Raw genomic sequence first — 22,453 nt, forward strand, 5'->3', positions numbered from 1 at the left:
GTAGTTTTCCAGTAGAGGTGTTCAGTCGGTGCAGCCGATGTGAAATGGGCCACCTAGTTAGCAGTGCACTGGGAAGGTTACATCCGTGACCTCACCCGTTCTAAGACCCAGAAGCAGTTGTTTCCCTTTGCTTTTGTGGAGTGACAGGTAAAGATGTTTCGTGGTCATTGTCGATGTGTTCAGAGGGTCCCTGTTTGAGCCCAGCTCGGGGCAAGGAAAGAGACAGAAAACAACACAGTTGCATAAGGGTCACGGGGTCCAAGTCAAAAGTGGCAGTGTAAAGTCGCAGTAAAGTCGCAGCAGCTCATTTGGGTTAATGGTCAATGTGTGAAAAGGTCTCCAGTGTTTTCCCATGTCCTTGTAGTTTTCCAGTAGCCTCCTTGTCAGACCCTTGGGGGTGTGTAGTGTGAAGATTCCTTTAAACCACCACTTCGATAGAGCTACAACAGGAAGTGACTTTTTTGTTTCGTAGCAGGTTAGGAGAACTTATGCAGCAGGTTGGGTTAAATAACATAGCCGGTCAAGAGAATTAGGTTAAGGTTAGGAAAAGGGTTAGGGTTTAGCGAAAATGCTCTCCTAACCTGCTACAAAAAGTTTCGTAGCAGGTTAGGAGAACTTATGCAGCAGGTTAGGTTAAATAACATAGCCGGTCAAGAGAATTAGGTTAAGGTTAGGAAAAGGGTTAGGGTTTAGCGAAAATGCACTCCTAACCTGCTACAAAAAGGTCACTTCCGGTCATAGGTGTATCGAAGTGGTGCCATGTAGTATTGTCTTTACAGGCGAGAGGCCCGCTTGGTAGACAATAAATAGCCATGTTACAAATGACCACAGTGGTAATATCAGCACTGATGTGAAAGCAAAGTTAGTGCTAATTATTCATTTAGCACACAAATTGGGGTTAATGGTTAAACTTGACTTTGTTATTAGAAAGCAAAAACCATAGTTCATTTTAGCTCTCATAAGCAGCGTGGTTTCAGACTAGCTGGGTGGTTTCAGACTAGCACGAGTCAGACAGGCTACCCAAAACACCTGAGGACTTCAAGGCCATCCGGGCCTAGTCGAGAATCTCAGCCCCCTCCTCCACGGCCAATACACACTGCAGTGTACCAGGGTTTCTGCAAAGAACAGCACAGGTAGGAAGGAGCCTTGTTGCATCTGTTTATATATGGACATTTAGTATTTGTTTTAATATTCTCTTTTGGCTCTACCTTATTTTTTTATACCAATGTACTTTAAAGCAAGTGGAAATAGTACCAGGTGTAATTTATAGTCGTAGAGTGGTCGTGGTTGGTTTATTTGACCATCCCAGGTTATGGTCTAACTAGGGATGCAGTGATGATGCGGGCTGAGGTTTGGCAGATCCTTGACTTGGCACAAACAACCTGATTAGAACACATCTCTTTCACAAAATCATTTGAGAGAGAGAGAGAGCAAAACATCATTAAATTGATATAAAACAGTAGAGAGATAAGGATCATAAAAGTCTCTCTTTAACATGGCATGTAAAAAATCTATAAAGATTGAATGTGAAATCAACAAGACAAAACCTCCCATCTCTATCTTTGGACTTTGTCCTGTTGATTCATCACATCAAAGAGTGTCATATTTCGTTCTATCTAGCATTTGCCACAACAGACAGGACAGAGGAGTTAGCTAGCTAAAGTGCCATGGCAACAGACAGGACAGAGGAGTTAGCTAGCTAAAGTGCCATGACAACAGACAGAGGAGTTAGCTAGCTAAAGTGCCATGACAACGGACAGAGGAGTTAGCTAGCTAAAGTGCCATGACAACAGACAGGACAGAGGAGTTAGCTAGCTAAAGTGCCATGGCAACAGACAGGACAGAGGAGTTAGGTAGCTAAAGTGCCATGGCAACAGACAGGACAGAGGAGTTAGCTAGCTAAAGTGCCATGACAACGGACAGGACAGAGGAGTTAGGTAGCTAAAGTGCCATGACAACAGACAGAGGAGTTAGATAGCTAAAGTGCCATGACAACGGATAGGACAGAGGAGGTAGCTAGCTAAAGTGCCATGGCAACAGACAGGACAGAGGAGTTAGCTAGCTAAAGTGCCATGACAACGGACAGGACAGAGGAGTTAGCTAGCTAAAGTGCCATGACAACACAGGACAGAGGAGTTAGCTAGCTAAAGTGCCATGACAACGGACAGGACAGAGGAGTTAGGTAGCTAAAGTGCCAACAACAGACAGAGGAGTTAGATAGCTAAAGTGCCATGACAACGGATAGGACAGAGGAGGTAGCTACTAAAGTGCCATGACAGGACAGAGGAGTTAGCTAGCTAAAGTGCCATGACAACAGACAGGACAGAGGAGTTAGCTAGCTAAAGTGCCATGACAACGGACAGGACAGAGGAGTTAGGTAGCTAAAGTGCCATGACAACAGACAGAGGAGTTAGATAGCTAAAGTGCCATGACAACGGATAGGACAGAGGAGGTAGCTAGCTAAAGTGCCATGACAACGGACAGAGGAGTTAGCTAGCTAAAGTGCCATGACAACAGACAGGACAGAGGAGGTAGCTAGCTAAAGTGCCATGACAACGGACAGAGGAGGTAGCTAGCTAAAGTGCCATGACAACAGACAGGACAGAGGAGGTAGCTAGCTAAAGTGCAAACAAATCGGTCTACTAGGCTATGTGTCAGCGCTATGTGACTGAAATAAAGTAATATTGCACACTACCAAAATGTAATACAAGTTATTTATGTTTTGTGCTTTAGTAAAACCAAAAGTATCTTTTCATGTTGTCATACTGTGGTTTCAACTGTATTATGTCTAATGTTTATGATTTAGGAGTGGTAGGACCTATGAAAGAAATAAGGAAGTACATTTGATAGAGATGTAATTTCATTTCCAGTAGAAAACATAATGGCATAGATACTATCTTTACACTGAAAGCTCTATGCTATTTAAATTAGCTCTAATCTTTATGTTCTGTGTGAGGAAAAAAATACAAAAAAAATACTTTGACCAACAATTCAATTTTTAATTGGTCAAAATTGGTACACCCAACATTCACCGATTCTCAGCTCTCCAATCCTCTTTGTGTCACCCAAAAGACAAAAAAAACCTACTCCTGGAGACATTTAAAAAAAAAAAAAAAATCACTGTTCAAATTGAGTGCAACCGATCGTCCGTCCTTCATTATTACGAAATAAAAACAAATAAACACCCTTTTGATTCATGAGTGTAAGGAATGTCAAGATCAGTTGATGTGAGGCAATTACTTCACCTAAGCGTTGTTTTACAGTGTTGCTCAGATGAGGATAGATAGAAATAGAGTGTCTTTAGGGTCTAGCTCTCTACAACGTAGCCTTCGTTGGCATAAGGATTCGGATCGTTGTGGAGACGGTCTTCAGAGTGTCTTCCTGACATGCAGCAGATGAGTCTGTAGATGGCCACCAGAGGTATGAAGATAACTGGTACTGAAGACAGCAGGACACAGATGGCAAACACCCAGTCTGGATACGGCAGAACCTCTGTGTCGGGGAAGTTCACCTGCACAGACAGAATTAGAATCAGAAAATGTAATTGCTTTGCAACAAATGACATATCACAGGGAAATCGCAAATGACACCTATTCCCTGTAGGCTGTAGTGTACTGCTTATTAGGTGAGTACTATGTAGTCATCTAACTGTGGCTGTCTCTCAAATGAAACCCTATTCCCGCTTACTACTATGAACAATTATCACGCACTACTATTGAGCCTCTTAAATTACACCTACAGCCTAGCTGATCTGAGCAGAATACTTAAAATGCTCCACACTAATACCTCATACATGTTCCTGATAGATATTCACAAAATTCCCAGAAATCCCTGTTGGAAGAATCAGGAGGGAATAAGCAGGGAATCCGGAATCCTTCAACCAGGATTTCTTGAAAACTTGGGAAAGTTACTGAATTTTTTGCACTCTTGGTCTTACATAGTCAGGATTCCATGCTGGGTAGGTGGGATGTGTCTGGGCCTGGACGGCAACGTATGCCACCAACACCACGAACAGCATCAGAGGGCTGATGACCAACCAGCAAACCTTCCAGAAGATGTTGGGTCTATGTCCTGTCATGAACTCCAAGTCATCACTGAACCTACGGAGACAGAAACGTGTCAGAAGAGGCTTTAAAAATAACACTGCATTACAGACAGAAGAGAGGAGAAGAGATGGAAGAGAATCCGATGAAAAAGTAGACAGGCATCTGTCTCGCCATATGTCTGTTGTTGGTCTATTATTAAACCATTAAATATATCAGTTCACCTTATCTTTGGGTTCAGCTTTTTCCACAACTTTAGCACATTTACGATTCCCGACAGAATCCACTTGTGACCGATTGTTTTTTTAAATATTTTTTGGACCTTTTTGACCTTAACTCAGTCAAGAACAAATTCTTATTTTCAATGACGGCCTAGGAACAGTGGGTTACAAGGGCTGAACAACAGATTTGTACCTTGTCAGCTCGGGGATTTGAACTTGCAACCTTTCGGTTACTAGCCCAACACTCTAACCACAAGGCTATTTTAATCCTGGGTCATCTGCAAGTCCTTGATCCCGGGATATCTGCAGGTCCTTGATCCCAGGACATCTGCAAGTCCTTGATACAGGGCCACCTGCAAGTCCTTGATCCCGGGGATCAAGGACTTGCAGGTGACCCTGGATCAAGGACTTGCAGATTACCCTTGATCAAGGCCTTGCAGAAGTCCTGGGATCAAGGACTCGCAGGTGACCCTGGATCAAGGACTCGCAGATGTCCCGGGATCAAGGACTTGCAGATGTCCCGGGATCAAGGACTTGCAGATGTCCCGGGATCAAGGACTTGCAGATGTCCCGGGATCAAGGACTTGCAGATGTCCCGGGATCAAGGACTTGCAGATGTCCCGGGATCAAGGACTTGCAGATGTCCCGGGATCAAGGACTTGCAGATGTCCCGGGATCAAGGACTTGCAGATGTCCCGGGATCAAGGACTTGCAGATGTCCCGGGATCAAGGACTTGCAGATGTCCCGGGATCAAGGACTTGCAGATGTCTCAGGATCAAAGACTTGCAGGTGACCCAGGATCAAGGACTTGCAGATGATCCAGGGTTAATACCCAATCGGTCACAAGTGGATTGTGTCGGGAATCATGCATTTGCTGAAGTGGAAAATGCTGAACCCAAAGATAAGGTGAACTGCTATATTTAAAGGTTTTAACAACAGACATATGGGGAGACAGACATGTTCCTCTGAGAGGATCCTAGCAATCTGCCCCATTCTAAAGAAAATACACTGAGGCACAGATGTCAATTCAACATCTATACCACATTGGTTCATAGTCATTCAACCAGTGTGTGTGCCCAGTTGGAAGACGCTCATTACAGTTCACACCAGGACAACTATAGTATTATGAGGCTCTTTACCGTCCTATTCCGTAGATGTATGCCACAGCGATGATCTCAAAGAAGGCGATGATGAGGAGAGGTACAGAGCCCACGTAACTGTTAAAGATCTCCAACCAGTAGTTCCCCGAACCCAGAGTGAATATCAGAGACACCAGGAACAATACGAGGCAGATCAACGCTGCAGAGAGAAAAAGCAAACGAGGGGGGGAAAGAAAGAGAAAGTGGGAAGAGACGGAGAAAACCACTATGGTGTTAAGATCATACCCAAACAAACAGTTATTTGTCACACATTGGCAAGGGGTAAACCAGGACAGCAGTCTGTCCTACATTATTCAATATCGAAACATTCAAAAATCTGATCATTTCCTTTTGGGCTTTTACCTGTGAAGAGCTCATTGGGCATCCACTTGGGCACCAGTTTGAGGTCATGAAGGGGCGTGAGGACGCCCTCCAGATTACCAAACATGGAGGACAGACCCAGGCTGAACAGCATGATGAAGAAGAGCACAGCCCACACCTGGTCAAACAAACAGGAATCACATCAACAGCAGCCCACACCTGGTCAAACAAACAGGAATCACATCAACAACAGCCCACACCTGGTCAAACAAACAGGAATCACATCAACAACAGCCCACACCCCTGGTCAATCAGATCCAGATGTATTTAACTGGGTTTAACACTGTATTTGAACTGTAGTTTAAAAAAAAAGAACTAATACATTTTTTTTTTAAAGAGTCAGGCCATACCTGAGAGCCAGGCATCGATATCACTGCTTCTGTGAACACGATGAATGCTAACCCAGTACCAGACGCACTCTGTAGGGAGGATGGAGAGAGATGGAAACAAGACAATCAATTAGCTTCTTTTATGCAGCGATGGTAGGTTGAATAACAAGAAAACTTGACTCAACCTACGTTTGTCCTGAGGTCGTTTTTTTGTTTTGCCCTGAGGTAGTTAAACTCCTGAGTATAGTACCTGATCCAAGAAGGTTTGCAGGTCGCATGTCTTCAGGTTGAGATCGGATACTCTAGATGGATGTGTCCCATTTAAAGAGTCAAACCACTGCTCGTAGTTTTCAACCGTTATGTTCATGTCGCTAATATCAAACTCATTGGTCAGTGCTAAGATGTTACTGTAAGTTACAAGAGAAACATATTGGTCATTTGCTTTGGTTGAGTTTGCATCTGTTTTTCCAGAGGATATCAAACACACAAGGGAGAATATAAAGGTTTAACAACTTGACTGCAAACTAATTTCATGATTTTGCAAATGTTGCCAAATAAACGTCCATTTTATCACACCTACCCATTCAGACAGGTGACATAGTTGGTGTGGGCCTTGAATCCCAGGATGGCAAAGATGGGGATGGAGGCATAGATAGATGTAGCACTGTTTATAACCCCCACTAAAACAGCATCCCTTTCACAGTTATTCCTTACCAAACACACAGACAAAAAAAAACAAAGTCAAGTGAATGCAAATTATTGGTCAATGGTGAAACAGCAAGGGAGGCTTGTCAAGGGAGGTGAACGATGTGGCAAATTAAAAGCCTTGGGGGACGACTGACATGCTGGACCCATAAAGGTTGATGTTACTAATAATGATTGACCACCGAGCTCACTTCTGGCTGTTGTAACTGGAGAATGAGATGAGTCCACCAAAGGCCACTGACAGAGAGAAGAAGATCTGAGTGGCAGCATCCAGCCATACCTGGGGGTTCTTCAGGATCTCCCACTGATGAGACACACAGACAGACATTATTACAAATGAGGTGGATTGTCAAGACAAGTCACTTTCCCTCTGTCTCCCTCGCTCTCTCTGACAGACAGACAGACAGACAGACAGACAGAGGTCTTACGTCAGGTGTGAACAGGTAGATCAGACCTTCAGATGATCCAGGAAGGGTCAGGGCTCTCACCAGAAAGATGGTTAGAACCAGGTAGGGGAACGTTGCTGTGACGTACACAGCCTGTAGACAAGACAGGTACGACAAGAAATTAAAGAGCTGCTTGCACACTGCAACAAAAAACTTCAACAAATATCATAATTACAAAGTTTCTAATGTTTTAAAAGCCATAGCAGAAAACAAAGGCCATTCTTATTGCCTTTATGAATTGTCATTCATAACCATTTAATAATATTTACATTTTTTGTCCTCTAAAATACTGGCACAGATCCAAGTAGCACTTCTCTCCCCGGTCCTAGCTTTACCCCCCCAGAGGTAAAATGTCTGCATCTCACCTTGCCGATGGTCTCGATCCCCTGATAAAACAGATGTAAACGATAGACCAGGCGGTAGCTAAGCTGACCACCATCCACCACTGTAGAGAGCCACTGGTCTCCATGTTAGGAGTGATGTTCAGGGTCTTACGGTACCAGAAGTAGTTGACCGGCGTGCTTTCTACACATTCCTCCACGTACCCTGGTTCAAATTATCATTGAAAGGAATGGAGTAAGAATATATAAATAGAGTTGAAGTCGGAAGTTTACATAAACCTAATCTAACTAACCTAACCTAGCCAAATACATTTAAACTGTTCAACAATTCCTGACATTTAATCCAAATACAAGTAAAAAGTCCCTGTCTTAAGCCAGTTAGGATCAAAGCTTTAAGAATGTGAAATGTCAGAATAATAGTAGAGAGAATGATTTATTTCAGCTTTTATTTATTTCATCACATACCCAGTGGGTCAGAAGTTTACATACACTCAATTAGTATTTGGTAGCATTGCCTTTAAATTGTTTATCTTGGGTCAAACGTTTCGGGTAGCCTTCCACAAGCTTCTCACAAAAAGTTGGGTGAATTTTTGGCCCATTCCTCTTGACAGAGCTGGTGTAACTGAGTCAGGTTTGTAGGCCTCTTTGCTCGCACACACTTTTTGAGTTCTGCCCACAAGTTTTCTCTAGGATTGAGGTCAGGGCTTTGATGGCCACTCCAATACCTTGACTTTGTTGTCCTTCAGCCATTTTGCCACAACTTTGGAAGTATGCTAAGGGTCATTGTCCATTTGGAAGACCCATTTGCGACCAAAATGTAACTTGGGAGCAATTTCCAAACACCTGAAGGTACCACGTTCATCTGTATAAACAATAGTACGCAAGTATAAACACCATGGGATCAAGCAGCCGTCATACCGCTCAGGAAGAAGACATGTTCTGTCTCTTAGAGATGAACGTACTTTGGTGCGAAAAGTGCAAATCAATGATGTCTTGAGATGTTGCTTCAATATATCCATATAATTTTCATTCGTCATGCCATCTATTTTTTGAAACGCACCAGTCCCTTCTGCAGCAAAGCACCCCCACAACATGATGCTGCCACCCCCATGCTTCACGGTTGGGATGGTGTTCTTTGGCGTGCAAGCCTCCCCCCTTTTCCTCCAAACATAACAATGCTCATTATGGTCAAACAGTTGTACTTTTGTTTCATCAGACCAGAGGACATTTCTCCAAAAAGTACGATTGCAAACTGTAGTCTGGCTTTTTTATGGCGGTTTTGGAGCGGTATCTTCTTCCTTGCTGAGCGCCCTTTCAGGTTATGTCGATATAGGACTCGTTTTACTGTGGATATAGATACTTTTGTACCTGTTTCCTCAAGCATCTTCACAAGGTCCTTTGCTGTTGTTCTGGGATTGATTTGCACTTTTCGCACCAAAGTACGCTCATCTCTAAGAGACAGAACATGTCTTCTTCCTGAGCGGTATGATGGCTGCTTGATCCCATGGTGTTTATACTTGCGTACTATTGTTTGTACAGATGAACGTGGTATCTTCAGGTGTTTGGAAATTGCTCCCAAGTATGAACCAGACTTGTGGAGGTCTACAATTGTTTTTCTGAGGTCTTGGCTGATTTCTTTAGATTTTCCCATGAATCAAGCAAAGAGGCACTGAGTTTGAAGGTAGGCCTTGAAATACATCCACAGCTACACCTCCAAAGGACTCAAATTATGTCAATCATAATTATGTCAATTAGCCTATCAGAAGCTTCTAAAGCCATGACATAATTTTCTGGAATTTTCCAAGCTGTTTAAAGGCACAGTCCACTTAATGTATGTCAACCTCTGACCCACTGGAATTGCGATCTGTAAACGAGTGTAAAAGAAATAGCTTGAGTCATGCACAAAGTAGATGTCCTAACCGACTTGCCAAAACTATAGTTTGTTCACAAGAAATATGTGGAGTGGTTGAAAAACGAGTTTTCATGACTCCAGCCTAAGTGTATATAAACTACCGACTTCAACTGTAGCGCTTTTCTACCAGTTGATGTTCTCAAAGCGCTTCATACCTGTGTTGTTGTGGTTGAGGGGACATTGGCTCCAGGGCAGGGGTTCCTGGAAGGAGTTGAAGAGGTACCAGAGGACCCAGGCCACGATAGTGTTGTAGAACAGACTCACACATAAGGACACCACCATTGAGGCTACACCTGATGGACATGGGATAGTAGATCAGAAACACCAAACAGCAGCTAGTCGAGGATGTTTCCTGTCTGGGTGTTAGTTGTGGCCACCCACCTACTCCCGAGAAGAAAAAAAAACCTGCACTTTTAATTTATTGACTCCAATGAAATAATTGATTTAACCAACGTTTCAACAGCTAAGCTGTCTTCATCAGGGTTTCATCACCTACCTACTCCTCCCAGGTAGGGTGATATGGAGTTCCAGACTCCGATGCTGCCCATGCGGAGCCTCTGTCCTATAGCCAGCTCCAAGTAGAGCAGAGGCAGACCCTGAAACACCAGGGCTATCAGGTAGGGGATCAGAAACGCACCTTGAGAGAGGAGAAATGGGACACCGGACAAACGAAGGTTAACGTGGAATCAGTTCAGAGTCGAACGATGTTGTCCCTAGGCTTTTTAAGTGTCCATATCGTAAACTACAGTACTTTTCACCATTTCCCATAGGGAATAGGGTGCCGTTTGGAAAGGAGCTTTTGATCTTGTGATCATGGTAACACTTTCCTAAATATATGCTTGGTTTGTAAATGTTCACCTAACTGTCATCAACATTTCAACTAACTAGCCATGCCTAATCCTTAACCCTAATCCTAACCCTAAACTTAACCCTATGTTTGGAATTCATGGGAATTCAGGGAGAGTTTCCAAGTGCCTGCTACGACAACTCCGGCCCGTAACAAGGTCACCGGCCGCCCCAAGTTTAAATAGAGCTTTAGTAGCATTCCTGGGATTAGATTTTGACTATTTGAGACCTAATTAAGAGCACCAGTGTCACCAGGGAAATATTTGATTCTGGAGCCCTGATTTACAAACCGGACCCAGATCCAATACAATTTAAGATATGCAGTTCAATTGGTCACAGGTAGAAGTACTGTTGGGCAGTGGTTTCCATCCTTTTTTTGGTATAAAAAAATTATGGTGGACACCTATTATTTATTTAGTGGTAATGACCTACATCTCATCTGATCTGTGCTGCAAATAAAGTTTTTTTTTTTGGGACAAACATTCTGTATAGATTAAATAGGGTTTATTTGCACTATTTTCCTAGTGCTTTACTCATGATGATAATTTGTGTGTACCACTTTAAGAGTGTCCCGCGAATCCATTCTAGAAATAATAGTATTTTGCTCCACTAAAATATGTCTTTTATTTGATTTATTTTCACGGTTTTGGGCTAGAGACACGCGTTTTTCTGCATAGTAAACGTGCAACCACGGACACACCAAACCATGTTCCGTTTGTTTCTATGGCAGAAGCTGTGGTACAGTTCAGTCTAACCAGACTCAGTGGTGCTAATGGTTGTGGTTCTCACAGGCGAGATTAAACATACAAATGTAACAGCCGGGGCGCACCGACGTGGATTCTGATGTCATCGCTGCTGTCGGACACAGTGCTTGTACAAAGTGTCTGCAAAGTGTCATAGTTGCTATTAGTGCCCACTGCAGCGTATACTTCACAGAACCACACCAGATATACTTTAAAATAGAAACAGAACAATAAAAATGGACATACCCTAAAAGTGTATGGAGTTAAAATGTTATATAAATGACGTTAAAATCAAGGAAACACAAACAGAAAATGGTATTATATTATTATATTAATATTAAATAAAATTAAATACATGTTTAATGGAGCTACATTTGTTTTATTTATTGTTAATTTGGAGTTAGAATGTTCATGTTAAATAAGGATATTGTTAAATGGAGTTTCAATTTGAGCTTGAATAATGGTGTTTAAACAACGGAATTTAGTTATATTAAATTGAGTTAAAAATGTTTAAAAAATTATAGAATTTCACCGAAACATAACAACCACTCAGGTCTCCAGAGGACTTCTTTAACATGAACAAAGTTGTAGGGGAAAAACAAAACAAAAGAAAAGATGTGTAAAAGCATCTATACCCCCTCCGTAAATCTGGCAGAGGTAGGGGAAGCGCCACACGTTGCCCAGCCCCACTGCGAAGCCAATGCAGGTCAGCAGGTACTCTGCCTTGTTGTTCCACTTGGGTCTCTCCTCTCCCCCCTTGCTGTTCTCCATACCTTCCTCTGGCATGCTCAGATCTCAACGGTAGTTTTTAGCTCAGTAGTAGATCAACCTCTGATTTTCAGTTTAGTCCAGTGTGTTCTAGCACTCTGAACCAATGCTTATTCTGTAGAGGGAACACAGATATTCTGTTGTCCACTTGAATTCACTGGTTGTGTGTTTGTATCTTTACTCCAGTGTCTGATCTGTAATCCACTCTCAGGTTTGATGCTGCTTCAGTGTGGCTCTTTAATGTGGTCATCTGAATCGCTTCTCTGTCTCATTGCAGGTTGCTGTGAAGGTCCTTCAATGATATCCTATCCCGCACTATCCAGTGCTATGATCTTCTCCTTGATTTACCTCGGAGGATTGACTTATCTGTCTGTTTGATGCTTCCCTCAGAAGTAAGAGCCAGTATCAGGGATGTCACATTTGTATATATTTGGGGGAGGGAGCAAAGCCAGCTAGTCACCAGGAAGAGAGTGTGAGTGTGATTTGGACTCGTCATTTAATGTTCTTTATTGTTTGCTTAGAATCAGATTGTAGAAAGCTTCTGTCTAATGGATAACCGGATGATGGTTCCACCCCCACTGGTCGATCCCTCGGGGTAACTAACCACCATCCCAACCTCTTTAACCTCTCTACCAGTCAATAAAAAAACTGAACCGTCAGAGATGGGGTCATGAGTACACAGGCTGTAAACAATTTAGAAACCATATTATGTTTGTTTTTTATGGAATCTTGCATCAGTTTCAGATGGGAACAGAGACAGAACCAGGCAAAGTTCAGAGGTCGTGGAAAAACACAGAAGATTGTGAAGAGAGATACGAGGCCGAGATTGTATCACTTCTTAGGGTTCGTCGCCCCCTTAGACCCCAATATTCATGGAAGCAATAGCTGAACATCATTCAGTTTGCCAAATGATAGTTCAACTTTAAACTTTTCTCAGAATCTATTGATAAAATACATTGATAGTGGAGCTTTTCATTTGACAGACAATAACATCAAAATGCTTTGGATAGTTCTTTAGAAGAAATACAGAATGTATCCCAGTATTTTATACAAAGTTATTTATGTATATTTTGCGCATTAGTAAAAGTGCTTTTCCTGTTGATGGGGGTTTTACCTTACATATATACCTCCTTGAGAATGTTAATGATTTAGAAGTGAGAGTGGTAGTTCCTTAGTAAAGTAATGTTAATGATTTAGAAGTGAGAGTGGTAGTTCCTTAGTAAAGTAATGTTAATGATTTAGAAGTGAGAGTGGTAGTTCCTTAGTATAGTAATGTTAATGATTTAGAAGTGGTTGTTCCTGAAAGAAACAAGGAAGTAATATAGCTGACAATATTCTCTCATGTCTTTTCTCTGTGATAAAAGACACAAAATAACACACTATACGAAGATATAGTAATGACTCAGGCCATTGTTATTGTACGGAGAGGTTGGTCAACCCAATATTCACTGATCCTCAGCTCTTATTTAAACAGGTTGGTCAACCCAATATTCACTGATCCTCAGCTCTTATTTAAGGGCTTGAGGATAAGTTCATTAGAGTTACCTACACCTCAGATTGCAGCCCAAATAAATGCTTCACAGATTTGAAATAACAGACACATCTCAACATCAACTGTTCAGAGGAGACTGCGTAAATCAGGCCTTCATGGTCGAATTGCTGCAAAGGAACCACTACTAAAGGACACCAATAATAATAAGAGACTTGCTTGGGCCAAGAAACACTAGCAATTGACATTAGACCGGTGGAAATATGTCCTGATGAGTCCAACTTTGCGATTTTTGGTTCCACCATGTCTTTGTGAGAAGCAGAGTAGGTGAACGGATGATCTCTGCATGTGTGGTTCCCACCGTGAAGCATGGAGGAGGAGGTGTGATGGTGTGGGTGTGCTTTGCTGGTGACAGTTTCTGTGATTTATTTAGAATTCAAGGCACACTTAACAAGCATGGCTACCACAGCATTCTGCAGCGATACGCCATCCCATCTGGTTAGCGCTTAGTGGGACTATCAGGTGTTTTTCATCAGGACAATGACCCAACACACCTCCAGGCTGTGTATGGGCTAAATGACCAAGGAAAGTGAATGAGTGCTGAATCAGATGACCTGGCCTCCACAATCACCCGACCTCAAACCAATTGAGATGGTTTGGGATGAGTTGGACTCCAGCCAACAAGTGCTCAGCATATGTGGGAACTCCTTCACAAACAACAGCATCAGACAGCTGATGACCATTCAGCAGATCCTCCGGAACAGGTGTACGTTCTTTCATGAACTCCCAGTTGTCACGGAGACAGAAACAGTTCAGAGGAGGCTTGAAAAGACAACATGTGAATGTTGTTATCCACGTTCAGTCCTGAGAACCAAGGCCTAAAATAGCTGTTTTCAAGAACATGACCCGAGAACTATATCTTCAGTTGGACGCTCTATGGATTGATTCCCAGCCCAGCTATCACAGGCTGGAAGTCCTGTCTAAGTTGTTGTCGCTGTACTGCAGGATTTTACCATCCTATTCGATAACATATGTAGCTTAAGAAATTAAGTTCATGAAATAAATAATTTGCTAGTGACAGATGAAATTCATATTCTGACAATCTCTGAAACTCACTTAAATAATACATTTAATGATACAGTGGTAGAAAAACATGAAATGCCAAAGGTGGATGTGTGGCTGTTTATTTTCAGAACCACATTCATGTAAAGCTTAGAGACGATCTAATGATAAATACTGTTGAAGTAATATGGCTACAGGTTCATCTGCCTCACCTAACGCCCATTCTGGTGGGAAGCTGAAAACCCATTCTGGTGGGAAGCTGCTATAGACCACCAAGTGCTAACAGTCAGCATCTGGATAATGTTAAATACTGTTGAAGTAATATGGCTACAGGTTCATCTGCCTCACCTAAAAACCCATTCTGGTGGGAAGCTGCTATAGACCACCAAGTGCTAACAGTCAGCATCTGGATAATGTTAAATACTGTTGAAGTAATATGGCTACAGGTTCATCTGCCCATTCTGGTGGGAAGCCTAAGACCACCAAGTGCCAGTCAGCATCTGGTTAAATACTGTTGAAGTAATATGGCTGGTTCATCTGCCTCAAAAAACCCATTCTGGTGGGAAGCTGCTATAGACCACCAAGTGCTAACAGTCAGTATCTGGATAATGTGTGAAATGCTTGATTTTTTACTTTTTATTTATCCGTTAGTTTACCAGGTAAGTTGACTGAGAACACGTTCTCATTTACAGCAACGACCTGGGGAATAGTTACAGGGGAGAGGAGGGGGGATGAATGAGCCAATGTATGTAATATCAGAGAAGTATATTTTCTGGGTGATTTAAATATTGACTGGCTCTCAAGCTGCACCCACTCAAGAACAAACTTCAAACTGTAACCAGTGCCTGCAACCTGGGTCAGGTTATCAATCAACCTACCAGGGTAGAGACAAACAACACAGGAATGACATCATCAACATGTATTGATCACATCTTTACTAACTCTGCCAAAATTGGTTTGAAAGCAGTTTTGAAATCCTTTGGATGTAGTGATCACAATATAGTAGGCATATCTAGGAAAACCACAATGTTACGTCTGCTTCCAGCTCACATTCTCAAACACATAGATCCCCTGAACGCAGCTCACTCTCCAGATCCCAATCACCTGAATTCTGATCACCTGTTCACACACCTGCATGTCATTATCACACACTATTTAGTTCAGTTCTTTGCACCCCATCATTGTAGGTATTGTTTGTTTTTGACACATACCTATTCAGAGCGCTAGTTTTCCAGTGATTTACTCCTCCCGTGTATGATAGTTTTTTCCTGCCTCACTAATTTTGCCTATTCCCTGCCTGTACTTTAGCCTGTCTACCTATTGCCTGATCTCCCGGACTACGTTACTAGCCTTTTCTCTGCCTGTACTGTTGCCCCTTTGGACCCCTGTGTATGACCTTCTGCCTGCCCCTGGACCCAGCTACCTGCCTCCTCCTGTGTATGACCTTCTGCCTGCCCCTGGACACAGCTACCTGCCTCCTCCTGTGTATGACCTCCTGCCTGCCCCTGGACCCAGCTACCTGCCTCCTCCTGTGTATGACCTTCTGCCTGCCCCTGGACCCAGCTACCTGCCTCCTCCTGTGTATGACCTCCTGCCTGCCCCTGGACCCAGCTACCCTCCTGTGTATGACCTCCTGCCTGCCCCTGGACCCAGCTACCTGCCTCCTCCTGTGTATGACCTCCTGCCTGCCCCTGGACCCAGCTACCTGCCTCCTCCTGTGTATGACCTTCTGCCTGCCCCTGGACCCAGCTACCTGTCTCCTCCTGTGTATGACCTCCTGCCTGCCCCTGGACCCAGCTACCTGCCTCCTCCTGTGTATGACCTCCTGCCTGCCCCTGGACCCAGCTACCTGCCTCCTCCTGTGTATGACCTCCTGCCTGCCCCTGGACCCAGCTACCTGCCTCCTCCTGTGTATGACCTTCTGCCTGCCCCTGGACACAGCTACCTGCCTCCTCCTGTGTATGACCTCCTGCCTGCCCCTGGACCCAGCTACCTGCCTCCTCCTGTGTATGACCTTCCTGCCTGCCCCTGGACCCAGCTACCTGCCTCCTCCTGTGTATGACCTCCTGCCTGCCCCTGGACCCAGCTACCTGCCTCCTCCTGTGTATGACCTGCCTGCCCCTGGACCCAGCTACCTGCCTCCTCCTGTGTATGACCTTCTGCCTGCCCCTGGACCCAGCTACCTGTCTCCTCCTGTGTATGACCTCCTGCCTGCCCCTGGACCCAGCTACCTGCCTCCTCCTGTGTATGACCTCCTGCCTGCCCCTGGACCCAGCTACCTGCCTCCTCCTGTGTATGACCTCCTGCCTGCCCCTGGACCCAGCTACCTGCCTCCTCCTGTGTATGACCTTCTGCCTGCCCCTGGACCCAGCTACCTGCCTCCTCCTGTGTATGACCTTCTGCCTGCCCCTGGACCCAGCTACCTGCCTCCAACTGTGGTCCTTTACAAATAAACACCTGCTGCGCCCTGTGCTTGAAACCAGCTCTCTGTCTCCCCTCATGTTCATTACGCAAAGTTCCAAAGACTGGGCCTAATATAGTGTATAAGAGGTTGTAGTGATTCCTATATTGTTGATGTAAAGACTATGCGCTGGACTGTAAAACCTGTTAAATCCCAGTGGCTTGATGAGGAATTAAAAAATTGTATGGTTGAGAGGGATGAGGCAAAAGAGAAGTCATATGACTAAATGGAATATGAAACAACACTATGAAACAAAGATAAATGACAAAGAATGATATAATTTTTTACATTTATTTGTTGCAAACTCTGTTCCATTATTCATTGATCCAGTCGGCTCATTCATCGCCAAACCCACTGATATTTTCAGCTACTTTAATTCTTTTTATTTTTATTAGCAAGATTAGCAAACTTAAGCATGATATGCCAACAAACAAACACTGACGCTACACATCCACGTACATCTGACCAAATTAGGAAAAACAAGCGTTGTCATTTTGAATTCTGTAAACTAAGTGTGGAAGAGGTGAAATAAATGTTGTCTATAAACAATGACAAGCCACCGGGGTCTGATGACTTGGATGGTAAATTACTGAGGATAATAGCGGACGATATTGCCACTCCTATTTGCCATTTCTTCAAGCTTACTAGAAAGTGTCTCAGGCCTGGAGGGAAGCAAAAAGTGATTCTCCTATCTAACAATAGTAAAGCCCCCTTAAATAGCTCAAATAGCTGACCAATCAGCCTGTTACCAACTGTTACACGGATACAAGTATCCTGTGTGTGTTTCTTTTCTCTCCTTCTCCCCTCACAGGTGAAAATCATCACTCCCCAATCAGTCAACAATCAATCATCAATCAGAAGACACACCTCCTCCTGTTTCCTACCCTATCACAGTTCCTTTCCCTTGGTTTAAAAACCCCATCATTTGTTTGCTCTAGAGCTCAATCTCTCTGTAAATGCCATGTCTGTAGGTCTCTGTGTTTCACTCTCTCTTTGTGTCTTAACCTCTCTTTTGTTTGAGCACCTCCATAGCACTTTGTCATCTCCTGCGAGTATTGTTTTTGGTTATGGTGTTTGTGTTTGATTGCTGGTGGGAAAAGGGGAAACCAAGACAAGTCGCCCATGGGCATACACTACCCGTAGGTAGACTTTGTTAAAAACACTAGTTAGAACTGGGCGGACCACCCACTGTATTTTTGGTTAGTTAGTTAGCTGTTGTTAAAATAGGCTAGTCTAGCTTAGGGGTGTTTTGGATGCTTATTGTTTCTTTCCTTGGGTCCAGCTCAGCCCCTTTTCCTGCTCCCCCCATTACCGTGTGTTTTACAATAAACCCTGAGTTTGACGGTATAATTTCAGTTGTCGTGGTTATTTCGTTCACACTTTTACTTTGTCACAATTATAATTTGCATGAGTTATGTTACGGGTCTCATTACCATCCCCCCTAGACTGTCGGGCCAAAAGGGATTCGTAACACCAACCCTAAGTAAAGTTTTGGAAAACATTACAAACAATTTCAATTTCATAATTGTGCACTCTCCTCAAACAATAGAATGGTATTCTTTCACTGTAATAGTTACTGTAAATTGGACAGTGCAGTTAGATATCTGCCCATATCAGATATGTCTATGTCCTGGGAAATGTTGTTGTTACTTACAACCTCATGCTAATCACATTAGCCTACATTAGCTCAACCGTATCATGTGATGTAGTCTACCAGAAGTCATGTGATGTTCTCTACCAGAAGTCATGTGATGTAATCTATCAGAATCCATTTGCCAATCCCAATCACTGGACTTTTAATTACAGTCATACAATCTTAAATCAATCACTCATTATAATATTTTCTCCACTCTCCCCTCCCTCCCTCCTCCATTGTCCCCACTCCCCATTCCCCTCCCGTTGTCCCCACTCCCCAGTCCCCACTCCCCATTTCCCTCCCGTTGTCCCCAGTCCCCACTCTCCTCCCGTTGTCCCCACTCTCCTCCCGTTGTCCCCACTCTCCTCCCGTTGTCCCCACCCCCTCCCGTTGACCCCACTCCCCACTCCACTCCCATTGTCCCCACCCCCTCCCGTTGACCCCACTCCCCACCCACTCCCGTTGACCCCACTCCCCACTCCACTCCCGTTGACCCCACTCCCCACCCACTCCCGTTGTCCCCACTCCCCTCCCGTTGTCCCCACCCCCCTCCCGTTGACCCCACTCCCCACTCCACTCCCGTTGTCCACACTCTCCTCCCGTTGTCCACACTCTCCTCCCGTTGTCCACAATCTCCTCCCGTTGTCCACACTCCCCTCCCGTTGTCCCCACTCTCCTCCCGTTGTCCCCACTCCCCTCCCGTTGTCCCCACTCCTGTTGTCCGCACTCCCCACTCCCCTCCCGTTGTCCCCAGTCCCCACTCCCCTCCCGTTGTCCCCAGTCCCCAGTCCCCACTCCCGTTGTCCCCACTCCCCTCCCGTTGTGCCCACTCCCGTTGTGCCCACTCCCCTCCCGTTGTGCCCACTCCCCTCCCGTTGTGCCCACTCCCTCCCGTTGAGCCCACACCCCTCCCGTTGTCCCCACCCCCCTCCCGTTGACCCCACTCCCCACTCCACTCCCGTTGACCCCACCCCACTCCCCCTCCCCACTCCCCTCCCGTTGTCCCCACCCCCTCCCGTTGTCCCCACCCCCTCCCGTTGACCCCACTCCCCACTCCACTCCCGTTTTCCACACTCTCCTCCCGTTGTCCACACTCTCCTCCCGTTGTCCACACTCTCCTCCCGTTGTCCACACTCCCCTCCCGTTGTCCCCACTCCCCTCCCGTTGTCCCCACTCCCCTCCCGTTGTCCCCACTCTCCTCCCGTTGTCCCCACTCCCCTCCCATTGTCCCCACTCCCGTTGTCCGCACTCCCCACTCCCCTCCCGTTGTCCCCAGTCCCCACTCCCCTCCCGTTGTCCCCAGTCCCCAGTCCCCACTCCCGTTGTCCCCACTCCCCTCCCGTTGTGCCCACTCCACTCCCGTTGTGCCCACTCCCCTCCCGTTGTGCCCACTCCCCTCCCGTTGTGCCCACTCCCCTCCCGTTGAGCCCACACCTCTCCCGTTGAACCCACTCCCCACTCCTCCCGTTGAACACACTCTCCTCCCGTTGTCCCCACTCCCCTCCCGTTGTCCCCACTCCCCTCCCGTTGTCCCCACTCCCCACTCGTTGTCCCCACTCCCCTCCCGTTGTCCCCACTCCCCACTCGTTGTCCCCACTCCCCTCCCGTTGTCCCCACTCCCCTCCCGTTGAACCCACTCCCCTCCCGTTGTCCCCACTCCCCTCCCGTCCCACTCCCCTCCCGTTGAACCCACTCCCCTCCCGTTGTCCCCACTCCCCTCCCGTTGAACCCACTCCCCTCCCGTTGAACCCACTCCCCTCCCGTTGTCCCCACTCCCCTCCCGTTGAACCCACTCCCCTCCCGTTGAACCCACTCCCCACTCCCTTCCCGTTGAACCCACTCCCCACTCCGCTCCCGATACATTCAGTTGTGTAACTGACTAGATATTCCCCTCTTTCCTTAATGTATAAATTCAGTTAGGTCTTGTTCCATATCTAGTACGGAACGCGTGTCTAGTACGGAACGCGTGTCTAGTACGGAACGCGTGTCTAGTACGGAACGCGTGTCTAGTACGGAACGCGTGTCTAGTACGGAACGCGTGTCTAGTACGGAACGCGTCTGCCTAATGACTGAGCTGGGGCTAGATTTTAAATCTGAAGACTGTACAGCATTATACATGCCCCCAAGTCAGATTTGACTCGGGGACAAGACCTAAGTCTCTAAACATCGTCTCACCTAAGGGTCAACACATTGTCTTACCTAAGTCTCTAAACATCGTCTCACCTAAGGGTCTACACATTGTCTCACCTAAGTATCTAAACATTGTCTCACCAAAGTGCCCCCTGATGCTTTTATCCTTAAAACCTTTTAGGGATAGGGGGCAGCATTGGGAAGTTTGGATGAAAAGCGTGCCCAGAGTAAACTACCTGTTACTCAGGCGCAGAAGCTAGAATATGCATATAATTAGTAGATTTGGATAGAAAACACTCTAACGTTCCAAAACTGTTAAAATAATGTCTGAGTATAACAAAACTCATATGGCAGGCGAAAACCTGAGAAAAATCCAACCAGGAAGTGGGAATTCTGAGGTTTGTAGCTTTCAACTGTAGCTTTCAACTGTAGCTTTCAACTCAACTGAATTAACATAATAATAAAAAAATCTGTCTGTTAATAAAGGAAGGGATGTTTTTTTTTTGTATGCGTCTCAATCCACTGCATCCACCTTCAGTACCCGTTTGGACACACCTTCTCAATCTATCACATGTGACCCAGATGCAAAGTGTCGAAGAAACAAGTTTATTTCTAGTACAGAGGCAGGTCAAAGGCAGGCAAACGACAGGTCAAAGGCAGGCAAACGACAGGTCAAAGGCAGGCAAACGACAGGTCAAAGGCAGGCAAACGACAGGTCAAAGGCAGGCAAACGACAGGTCAAAGGCAGGCAAACGACAGGTCAAAGGCAGGCAAACGACAGGTCAAAGGCAGGCAAACGACAGGTCAAAGGCAGGCAAACGACAGGTCAAAGGCAGGCAAACGACAGGTCAAAGGCAGGCAAACGACAGGTCAAACTCAGTACTGGTACTTCTTGTATATAGCCATGTTATTACCTCGTACCCTGCCTATCGACTCAGTACTGGTATTTCCTGTATATAGCCATGTTATTACCTCATACCCCTGCACATCGACTCAGTACTGGTACTTCCTGTATATAGCCATGTTATTACCTTGTACCCCTGCCTATCGACTCAGTACTGGTACTTCCTGTATATAGCCATGTTATTACCTCAGTACTGGTACTTCCTGTATATAGCCATGTTATTACCTTGTACCCCTGCCTATCGACTCAGTACTGGTACTTCCTGTATATAGCCATGTTATTACCTCATACCCCTGCACATCGACTCAGTACTGGTACTTCCTGTATATAGCCATGTTATTACCTCGTACCCCTGCCTATCGACTCAGTACTGGTACTTCCTGTATATAGCCATGTTATTACCTCATACCCCTGCTCATCGACTCAGTACTGGTACTTCCTGTATATAGCCATGTTATTACCTCGTACCCCTGCTCATCGACTCAGTACTGGTACTTCCTGTATATAGCCATGTTATTACCTCAGTACTGGTACTTCCTGTATATAGCCATGTTATTAGCTCAGTACTGGTACCTCCTGTATATATCCATGTTATTACCTCGTACCCCTGCCTATCGACTCAGTACTGGTACTTCCTGTATATAGCCATGTTATTACCTCATACCCCTGCTCATCGACTCAGTACTGGTACTTCCTGTATATAGCCATGTTATTACCTCGTACCCCTGCTCATCGACTCAGCACTGGTACTTCCTGTATATAGCCATGTTATTACCTCAGTACTGGTATTTCCTGTATATAGCCATGTTATTACCTCAGTACTGGTACTTCCTGTATATAGCCATGTTATTAGCTCAGTACTGGTACTTCCTGTATATAGCCATGTTATTACCTGG

General features: G+C 45.1%; 1 protein-coding gene and 1 pseudogene across 1 annotated transcript; both read right to left on the reverse strand.

Annotated features, from left to right (window-relative positions):
* Nucleotides 1-2,975: 2,975 nt before the first annotated feature.
* LOC112235539 lies at nucleotides 2,976-12,292 on the reverse strand (annotated as a pseudogene).
* Nucleotides 12,293-15,295: 3,003 nt separating this feature from the next.
* On the reverse strand, nucleotides 15,296-19,748 carry LOC121841477 (glycine-rich cell wall structural protein 1.0-like). Its single transcript, XM_042310084.1, has 2 exons — nucleotides 19,319-19,748; nucleotides 15,296-15,300 (listed from the first exon to the last, which is right to left on the reverse strand). Exons 1-2 carry the CDS (start codon nucleotides 19,746-19,748, stop codon nucleotides 15,296-15,298), a joined length of 435 nt encoding a protein of 144 aa, XP_042166018.1.
* Nucleotides 19,749-22,453: the final 2,705 nt, after the last annotated feature.

This window comes from Oncorhynchus tshawytscha, linkage group LG31 (genome assembly GCF_018296145.1).
Source record: "Oncorhynchus tshawytscha isolate Ot180627B linkage group LG31, Otsh_v2.0, whole genome shotgun sequence".
Classification (NCBI taxonomy): Eukaryota; Metazoa; Chordata; class Actinopteri; order Salmoniformes; family Salmonidae; genus Oncorhynchus; species Oncorhynchus tshawytscha.

Bases quoted from the DNA above. Each gene is read 5' to 3' on its own strand.
- LOC121841477 (XM_042310084.1), bottom strand. From the start codon at position 19,748: ATGGGAGGGGAGTGGGGACAACGGGAGGAGAGTGGGGACAACGGGAGG.